General features: G+C 41.4%; 1 protein-coding gene across 18 annotated transcripts in view; it reads left to right on the top strand.

Annotated features, from left to right (window-relative positions):
• ACACA (acetyl-CoA carboxylase alpha) overlaps positions 1 to 10,021 on the top strand; it is a 284,222-nt gene that overhangs the window by 250,338 nt on the left and 23,863 nt on the right. For all 18 annotated transcript variants that reach the window (XM_025439931.3, XM_049114191.1, XM_049114189.1 and 15 more), the window contains 2 exons: positions 6,665 to 6,842; positions 8,550 to 8,662. In XM_025439931.3, the coding sequence (XP_025295716.1) occupies positions 6,665 to 6,842; positions 8,550 to 8,662 (291 nt within the window). The remainder of the gene's footprint in view (positions 1 to 6,664; positions 6,843 to 8,549; positions 8,663 to 10,021) is intronic.

The raw sequence follows: 10,021 nt of genomic DNA, 5'->3' as shown, positions 1-10,021 counted from the left end.
AATTCTGTATAAAATTACAGGTCAGTCTACTAGTGTGATCTAGATGGGCTGTTTTTGTGGATTTAGCTTTCACAGGTGAATGATAGACTGTTCTGATGATCGTGGGGAAATGTGATTGTGCTAGGCTCTGTAATACTGTTCTGGGCATATTCTTTATTGATGCTGTGCTCTAACGCTCTGTCACAACCAAGGTAGATACTGAAATTAGCCTTCACCAGAAGAAAACGAACAAATTCTATACCAGAAGCTGTTCTTTGTGGTAATAAAATTATTAATTTTATTAATATCCAACAATAGCCCTGGGCCTGTGGCTTCAGCATATCAGACCCATTATTACACAGGCTCTGTTCTGTGCTATGGGAATCACTTAGTGATGTAGGCAGCTAGTATCACCATCTACTGAGAATCCTCCCTATGTGGAGCCACCCAGGAGAGCCAAAGGAAACTTGTCCTACCTCTTATAGCAGCAAGGTTCTCTCTCCAATGGCCAGAGAGATTCATGGCCATGCTGAGGCCAGAGACTACTTACCAGGAGGGTGGGTATGCTGGTGAACGTCAGTTTCATTCAGTGGGGGAGAACTCCGGATTCTGAAGTAGTAGAATGAGTTAGGGGAATGGAAGGAGAAAGGAGTTAGCAATGCTAGAGGAGAGGAGTTGGCAATGCTGGAGGAGAGTTGGCAATGCTGGAGGAGAGTGATAGGGACATATAAAATGTGAAAGAATAAACCCACAAATGGCTTCGGGCATGAGCATCTCTCAATCTAAAGGAAGAAAAGGCTGAGAAAGTTACCCTTTTATAGATTATCAGCTATGTGCAAAGAGAGATTAGAGCCTTGTGCCAACAACTGTCCCTTAACCTGGCTAGGAAAAGCCCTGAACAGCCAGGCTTCTCTGGCAAAATATAGAAGACCAGAGTGGTTTTTCTTTTATTTTTTTTAAAGTTGTGAAGTTTCCTTTTGCCCATATTTGCTGGAGAACTCCATATTTTGCACTTTTCTTGAGGGAGACTTGGACTATACATGCAAATTAATGTTTGTATACTTTTATAGACTCTCAGGTGAATTATTTTATGACAAAGAGAATAAATCAGTGGAAATGCTGTGAGATGTTCAAAGTATAGGTTGAGTCAATCCTGCACACTTTTATTGAGTTCCTACGTTCAAGGAACTCTGCTAGCTACTTCCAAGAAAACAAAACTGAGTCAGAAACAGACATTGCCTCAAGGAGTCAAGAAGAATGTCTTGGACAGAATGATAAAGCCATAAGGTATAAAGTACGAACAAAATACTATGGTGTTCAAAAGATTAGATACTGTACTGAAGTGTTTTTTTCCAGAGGAGGAGCCTGAAAGCCCTTTCATTCATATATATAAGGTTTATTTAGCATCCAATCTCTCTTGATCCCAGATTTCTTGGCCGTAAGAGTTACATTAAGACTTAGAAAATGCAATGCCAGTACTCTTTAGTTACCTCTTCCCAGAGGCCATTGAGAATTCACTCTTGCTGACATTACTTAGGAGTAAGTCAGCCTGGCTCTTTTGTCCTGAGGAGTTGAGAGTTCAGAAATTTGCTACTTGTAGGAAAAGCTTCAACTCTGCTGTATGTTCTGGCTCAGGCCCAGATTGGCTTCTAGCCATGTAACAATAAGAACAACAACAATTAAGATTTGTTGAGCTCCTTTCACCAGAAACCATGCTAACCACTTTACATGCATTATCTTACATAATCATCATAACAAGCACTTCTGAGGGGTAGGCTATATTATTTATCGGCGTTTTATATAAATTGAGACTTCAGTTAAGTAAATTTCCCAAGATCATTTAGCTTAAAAATGACAGAACTGGGAGAGGAGCGCAGATCTGCCTGACTTCCTGTAGCTCAGTTGCCTGAGTTTATAGAGCCTACGACCAAGCAGCTCCACTAGAACATCCCTAGAATAGACTATAGATTCCTAAGAAAGTTATTAGCCACCTGCCTGCCCTCTGCTTTGAAGTTGTCCTTGGTTATTGTGACAAGAATCTTCAAGAGCTCAGAAAGGAGTTATATATATATTTTTTTTATTGCAGCAAAATATACATAACCTAATATTTATCATTTTAACCATCTGTAAGTGTGTAATTCAGTGGCATTAAATATAGTCACAGTGTTATGTAACCATCAGCACTAAATATACCCCAAACCTTTTCATCATCCCTGACATAAAATCTGTACCCATTAAACAATAATTTCCCTCATCCCCCTTCTTCCCTGCCCCTGGTCAAAAATGAGTTACTGGCTTGAAAGAGACCAGGGCCAGTTCTGCCTTCTAAATTTTGGTGCTGCTGCATTGCATTCACACATCACTTAAGATAAATAAGCTTTGGGGAAGATAGAGATCAGTGTGAACATCGGAGGGGGAAGAACATCGCCTTTCATATTTACATACAGGTCAGGATGTTTTCTACATATTATCTCATGTAAAGGGACCTAAGCTGAGAGTCATTCCATATCCCTTGGGGAGATGTTTGCAGTTTTGGTATCAATACTGGCTGGGGATTATGCAGGGAGGGAAAATAAACAATTATGCCATCCCTCAGTGCACACAAACACACAGCCAGGAGCCGACTGCACTGTGGGTAAAATGACTCCAAAATTGTGTGTAATGAGTAGGAAAAGATTAGAGACAGCTCTTGCTATGCTGAAAATTGACATTAGTGGAGAGAAAAAAAAAAAAAACTCTTTACTAGTCAGCCTAGGAGGTCTAATTCGAGCAGTAAAAAATATAAATAAATAAATAAATAAATAAAAGTATGTCAAGATGGTATTGGTGCTTTTTTTCCAATGAGTTCTATCTGGCCGGAAGGCTATTCAGCATAATGCAAAATTAAATTATAAAAACTGGCTGAATATTTAGATGGAAGAGCCATTTGGAAGCAGTTTATTTAGACGAACCGGCAATGACCCACAACAGGGAGACATCAAGCGTGAAATTTACTAGAAATTAGCACCAGGGTCCCAGCCTCAGCATGAATAGCTTGATAGGATGCAAATCCCAGTGATATTAAGCTGCCTCACTGCTGGTGCTACAGGGTCACTCTCAGTTGGCTTTTCATGTTATACTTATTATTTTTTCCTGGGACAGGTTATAAATAACAATAAAAAAACATTTATTGAAAACTTTAACTGGAATGAAAGTCTATATTAAAGTCTCTGAGTACTTGGATGTCGAAATATTGTCAGCCAGCCATAATGAACTGATGAGAGACATTATGTATATGCAGCTTGTGTATGTCTGATGTTTACCTTCAGCCTCTAACAGATAATCTCAGCCCAAGCCAGTAAGATCTGTCCCAGTTTCAAGAGAATGGGGCACTGTGGAAGCACTCTACTACTCTGCCCCCTTGTTTGGTACATGTGGCTGCCACGGTTTATCTATATTGTGTAACAATGAAGGCCCTAGGCAGGGTTGGTGCCTGGATGCTGAGAACACGCTGGAAAGGCCGTATAAGCATATGTAGATGTGCTTTGCTCAGAGTGCTTAGAAAGTGCCAGGCCCCCGCCTCTCCACTGAAGAACCTATCAGTATTTTCCATTCTCGGTTGCTTTTCTCATGGCCTGAGAATTGACAGTCAGCATATGCATAGCTTTAAAAAGTCCTAGACTGATTTCTAGCCTTAAACCCTTGGGAATATACTCTTCCCTGCTACTCTTGGCCGTGCTTTTGTTCTGTCTCAAATATGAAGGAATTTCAGACAAATTTTTGTCAGACCGTTGCCAAGTGCTTCAACCTGCCTTTCAGAATGTGTGGTTTGGGGCTGCTGTGATACAGCCATGAGCATGTTGTTTATGTAGTTTTTTTGTGTGTGTCCCTTTATATTTTAATAGCTTTCGTTGCCTTTTTCAGTGTTTTGATGGTTGGATTGTGGGTCTGTTGGTGTTCCAGGTTAGATGGATGCATTGTTGTGAGTCCCAAGCTTGTCAGCTTTAATGAAGCCTGATACCCCTTTGCTACTCCCAGTCATGGGGCCTGAAGATAACTGCGTGGCAGCCAGGTCCAAGTCCTTCACATAGCTGGTAGTGTGTCATCAGTGCAATTTCTGATTTTTCTGAACATACCCAGGCAAAATTTACAAATATTCAGTCATTTATTCCAGTCTCTTTTCTGGTTTTTATTTTACTCAGCCATTGTATCAGATGCTAGAAAGCAGGTTTCTTCGGCTTCATGCTCTTTTCTCCCAGTAAGAACGATGTCACAGAAAGTGGACTTCAGAGCCCAGAAGATCTGGATTCACATTTTACCTCTGCCATTTATTCACATATTTAACTAAACCTCAGTTTACTCCCCTACAACTTAGATGTAAGAACATGGTTTTCTGATGATTTAAATGATTCATATGTGTGTGTATGTGAGATCATGCTCCCTGGTACACAGTAAAGTAGCCTGTGACGAAAGAGAGAGCTTAAAGTTCATTTCACAAAAGCAAAAAATTACTCAAACATTCAGCCTCATTGCAAACAAACTGCATATACTACAAACTTGAGTTTCTAAAACTTAAATAAGTGGGCATACATCTTAAATAAGGTCCTTCCTTTCTTCCTAGGGGCTGGGTCTGTTACTAAAAAGGGGGTACAGACAGATTTTGATATAGATATAAAATAACAAACAAGTGAGGGAAGAATCTGGAAAACTGTCTTCATTTACCTCTAACTTATTTTTTTTACTCTTTCACATAGGATGACTTTGTGTGCTATTCTCTGTTGTTTTGCTCTTTCCTTTAATCCACCTTCCATTTCTTCTCTCCAGATGATACTGAGGGCCACTCCTTTTCATGACTTGTTCTGAGACTGAAACTGTACTCTTGGCAGCACTGAAAAATGTACTGCTAATTACACAATTATTTTATTATGTAGCACTAGTTGAAATATCCACTAAAGAATTAATTTAGTTAAAATAATTTGAACTGAGCAATTATTTTCATAACTACAGAATTAGCGTAAAGCGCTTAAAGTCCTTTATTCCCTGCTCTTCATACAGCAGTTGTGTAATTAGCAGTAAATTTTTTTTGTCTTTGCTTTCCTCCCAAAGGAATAAATGTCTTTGCTCTGATCATATATGCAGAATATGTGACCATACACATTCCTCATAGAATAGAGAGTTTTTCCAGGAGCAACTTCTGAATTTTTGGAGTTTTTGAAGTTGTCACAGAGCAGTGAGGTCCAGCAATGGAGAGAGGCATATACTTTGCAGTGAACTGTGCTCACTGATGGTGTGTATAGAGAGAGCCATTTTTACTTTGGAGAAGGTGGCAGTTTAATTTGCCAGTAACTACAATGAAAGCAATTTCTATTTGGGTTTGCTCTTAACTTTCTGAAAAATGTTTCTTTGCCTTGGATTTCCAGAATTGATTTATTCCAAATTGAGATCATTGCTTTGATAGGAAAGTTTGAACTCAGTTGAACCTGTTATTTGGTGTTTAGAAAGGATCCATTGTGGTTCCACTGAAGTGCTCATTAAACATCTGGAATCATAAACCTAAAACTTTACCCATGTGTAGACTTCAGGAAGCTAGGAAATGGGAAGAAGTCCATAAGTTGTTGGGAAATAAATAATAACTGATCCTACTTTCCAAGGATTGGCTTTATTTATGCACCAGGGTCCCTTTTCTTCAGCATGCTCCTGGCCTTGGGGGGATTACAAAGTGTGCTCTTCAGCAAAATGAAGAGGTAGCTCTTCTGTTTATATGGCTGTGTGATATTTCCAATAAATACATATGCATTTTAAGTTTTTTCTCTCATGGATGCCCTGATAAAAATGCAACTGTTAATTTGTTTTTCTTTCTTGTGATGTTCTTTCCAAAGTGTGTATGTTCTCATCCACTCATCAGCAGACGTTTATTGAGCACTAACTATGTTCGAGGCACTGGACAAGATGCTGGGGCTACAAGGAGGAAAGACATAGTTTTTGAAGGCTCCATTTCCATTAGCTGCCCATTTTGAGAGTTTATCATATTCTAAGTATCATGAGAAGACTTGAAAAGAGCTTGAATAGTTTCTTCCTTCAGAAAACTTAATGTTGGGACACCTGGGTGGCTCAGCGGTTAAGCGTCTGCCTTCAGCTCAGGGCATGATCCTGGAGTCCTGGGATCAAGTCCCACATGGGGCTCCCTGCGTCGAGCCTGCTTCCCCCTCTGCTTGTGTCTCTGCCCCTCTATCTCTCTGTGTCTCTCATGAATAAATAAAATATTAAAAAAAAAACTTAATGTAGTGAGAGAGAACACATATTGACATGAAAAACACTTGTATTTGTAGAGCATTTGTAGAGCAAATATGAATTAATATGATGAAACCCAAATCCAGCAATTCAGAAAGGCTGTAAAATGGATAGGCAATCCATAGGGCTTGCACACTGTGTCTTGTGAAAGAGAGTGCACTTCTGTTGTACTTCTGAGGTTCCTCTGGAGTCTTGAATAGAATACAGGTAGAAATACCCATCCTTTCCGTCTTCAGGGTAGCTAAACTGGACTCAGAGTGGCTGAACCCCCAGGTCTGTCACCTCTGGTATGAGCTGCCTCCTCATGGAGGCCCAGTTTGCCATATCAGTATTACTTTCTGTGTATGTGTGAGCCATGATGCGAACAATATTTGGAAGCTCTGTTTCATGGTTTCTAATTTCTCATTCTCCACAGATATGTATGACCAAGTGCTGAAGTTTGGTGCCTATATTGTGGATAGCTTACGGGAGTGCTCCCAGCCTGTGCTGGTATACATTCCTCCTCAGGCTGAGCTCCGGGGTGGCTCCTGGGTTGTGATTGACCCCACCATCAACCCCCGGCATATGGAGATGTACGCTGACCGAGAAAGCAGGTAGGATTCCTTCTTTATTTCCCTTTGCTGTCTCTAGGGATCCTCTAGCTATTGTTGGTTTCCTCCTGGAGAACATTATAACCAAGAGAACTTTATTGGCATCCGTCTATTCCCAGAGGGCTCCAAGGTCAGAAAAAGAAATTTTCTAAATAGTGTCAGTCTGGATGAGAAGGAAAGCAGTCAGGAGTCAGGCTTTCCCAGTCTGATCCCCCACCCCAGATTCTTTTACCAAGAAGTCCCCTATTCCAGGCACCAGGAGAGACTTGGAGAGATTCTCTCCTGTTTGTTGTGTACAGAGGCCTGTTCAGTGTCTCTTTGTTAGATATGTGACAGAGGGAGCTCAAGGCGAGTTGGAGTGAAAGGACTAAATTCTTGGTCTGGAGTTCTGGCTCAGCTCTGCCACTGACTGACGAGGAACCTGTAGCCATTGTACTCTCCCTGTGGAGCCAGCTGTTCATCACTCAGGGGCACCACGGCACCCAAACCAAAGCTGCTCACTCTAGCATTCTAGGAGGTTTGGGGAACACAGTGCTTATAGCACCCAGAGAACTGCAAGAGAAAGTCCCAGGCTTTTGTTAAGAGGTGGTCCTTGAAAATACTTAAATAAAACAGACCACATCCAGCTTCCTTTCATGATCTGTTTTCAACCCTTTCCAAAATAGGTAAATTTCACGTTGTATTTCCTTGACATTTTCCCTGCCAGTCCCTGCCTCAGATCATTTTATTAGAGTATCTGTTTTTCTCTCTCCCCAAAATGTTAGACTCCTACTTCAGCAGCTACTTGGAGAGAGTCCAGTAGTTTTAGTGCAAAATCACTAGGCTAGTAGTCTATCCTGAGGGACTTACTATTTTTAAATCCAAATCTAGCCCTCAATCTGATACTAGTTCACAGACAATTCCTCTGCAGACTATGGAACAAGACCATTTGGTTTCAGATGCACCTTTGTCACTTGTTAGGCTTGGACAAGTCTCTTAATGCCCTGGACCTTAGTTTCCTCATCTGTAAGATGGGGGAATCATAGTTCCTTCCCTTATAGGGAAAGGAGAATGGGTATAGGGTTGCTATGAAGCTTTATATGTAAATACTTAGGACAGAGCCATGTATATAGTAAGTATAAGCTATAATTTTTTTTTAATGTAAAAGGTGGTTTTTTAAGTTTTCTAGGATAAAGTTCCTGATAATAGAACATCATTAGTATGTACTAGAAACTTGAAAAAACCCTGAGACCTCTCCATAGCAATAGGCAGCATGTTTTCTCTCCTGCTTGGCCTGGCCTAGTGTGTCAGAGTCCTACCAGCAGATTGACAGCTATGTGTGGGACCAATCAGCATTGACTCCTCATTGTACAGCTTAAGTGCTGGAGGTTGTCCCCTGCTCCAGTGCCTACATCATCTTTTTTCTTCCTGGAAAAAAATGATTACACCCTTATTGGCCCTAGATAGTGGAATCTGTATTCCTCTTTTGAGGTGGAAGTAGACTGGTGTGGTAATGAGAATTATTTTAATTACTTTTTGCCCTTCTTTTCTCACACCCCACTTAGACACTTTCTGAGGCCTGCTTCCCTTCCTGGGGTTACTTCTGTGAGCCATGGGTGGCCAGAATCATAATGAAGCTATTTCCTGGTCTGTAAATTGTAACTGGCCTTATTCTGTTGTCTCCTTCCTTTAAAGTGCCTCTTATTTCTCTTTTGTTTCTCTCTGATCCAGGGGATCAGTTCTGGAGCCAGAAGGGACAGTAGAAATCAAATTCCGCAGAAAGGATCTGGTGAAAACCATGCGTCGGGTGGACCCAGTCTACATTCGCTTGGCTGAGCGATTGGGTATGTCTGCTTGTCCTCCTGGCAAATCAATGAGCCATTCAGCTGATTTGTAATGAGTGCATTCATAGGCCAGGGGAGGAGGCACTGAAGCATTTGATCAAATTCATGATAATCTTTATTTACTGTCCTCTCTATGGTAAGAGCCCTGGTAGAAAGAAATAGTTTCTACAATAGGAGGGAAAGTGGGACCTAAAGAAGGCAAAAGTCACCCAAGTTTTCTTCTGGCATTTTCTTCTAATTCACATAGCCCATCTTTCTGGGCTCATGGATATCCTTGTAAAGAATGATTAGTTAGAAGTTGCTGTTGGGGGGCAGGCTAACCAGGCAGAGAATATTCTAGGCTTAAATGTCCTGTTTCTGTCTCTCTTTGGACAAGCCTGCCTCGTTTCTGAGAGATATGGGAGTGTCAAGGAACAGAGAAGCAGGAGACCTACTCAGGTGGTGTTCTGGGGCCATCCTGAGCTAGAGAAACAGAAGTAAAGATTGTGCACTGTGTGCTTCCACACAGAGGCCGTGGCAGCAGTAGCTCTGGGAACATTTGCATATGATGCTTTCAGCCACTACTCTGTTGCTTATTTGTTTTTGGAGCTTTTGGAAGGCGTTTACACATAGAACTTAAACATGGGAGCCCTGTGTTGAGTCCAGAGACTGAATGAGTTTCAGATTCTTTTAAAACACTGTTTTTTTCTGCCCATATCTCCCATTGAGCCCCTTGCTATGTTAAGTGAAGATAATTGCTTGAGGTTCTTTTTATTTGTTGGTTTGGTTTGGTTTGGTTTTCTAAAGGAACAGAGTGATTGTCTTTAAAGGTAGTGAAACTCAGTGAATGGAAGCCATAAAAAGAGATGCCTCTCTCTCTATGTCTATCATAAATAAATAAAAATTTAAAAAAAAAAAAGGGATCCCCGGGTGGCTCAGCGGTTTGGCGCCTGCCTTTGACCCGGGGTGCGATCCTGGGGTCCCGGGATCGAGTCCCACGTCGGGTTCCCAGCATGGAGCCTGCTTCTCCCTCTGCCTGTGTCTCTGCCTCTCTCTCTCTCTCTCTCTCTCTCTCTCTCTTTCTGTCTATCATAAATAAATAAAAATTAAAAAAAAGAGATGCTAGTTCATTTATGTTTCAAATCATAACTTAATAATAAAGTACCATTTGTGGATTCTTTATATGCTCACCATCTAGAGATGCAAAAACTGGGCAGCCCAGGTGGCTCAGCGGTTTAGCACCGCCTTTGGCCCAGGGCCTGGTTCTGGGGACCAGGATCAAGGCCCACGTCGGGCTCCCTGCATGGAGCCTGCCTCTCCCTCTGCCTGTGTCTCTGCCTCTCTCTTTCCCTCTTTCTCTCTCTCTCTCTGTCTCTCATG

This window comes from Canis lupus, chromosome 9 (genome assembly GCF_003254725.2).
Source record: "Canis lupus dingo isolate Sandy chromosome 9, ASM325472v2, whole genome shotgun sequence".
In the NCBI taxonomy this organism is placed as follows: Eukaryota; Metazoa; Chordata; class Mammalia; order Carnivora; family Canidae; genus Canis; species Canis lupus.
Note: the sequence above shows the minus strand (reverse complement) of the source record. Positions and strands in the feature narration are given on the sequence as shown.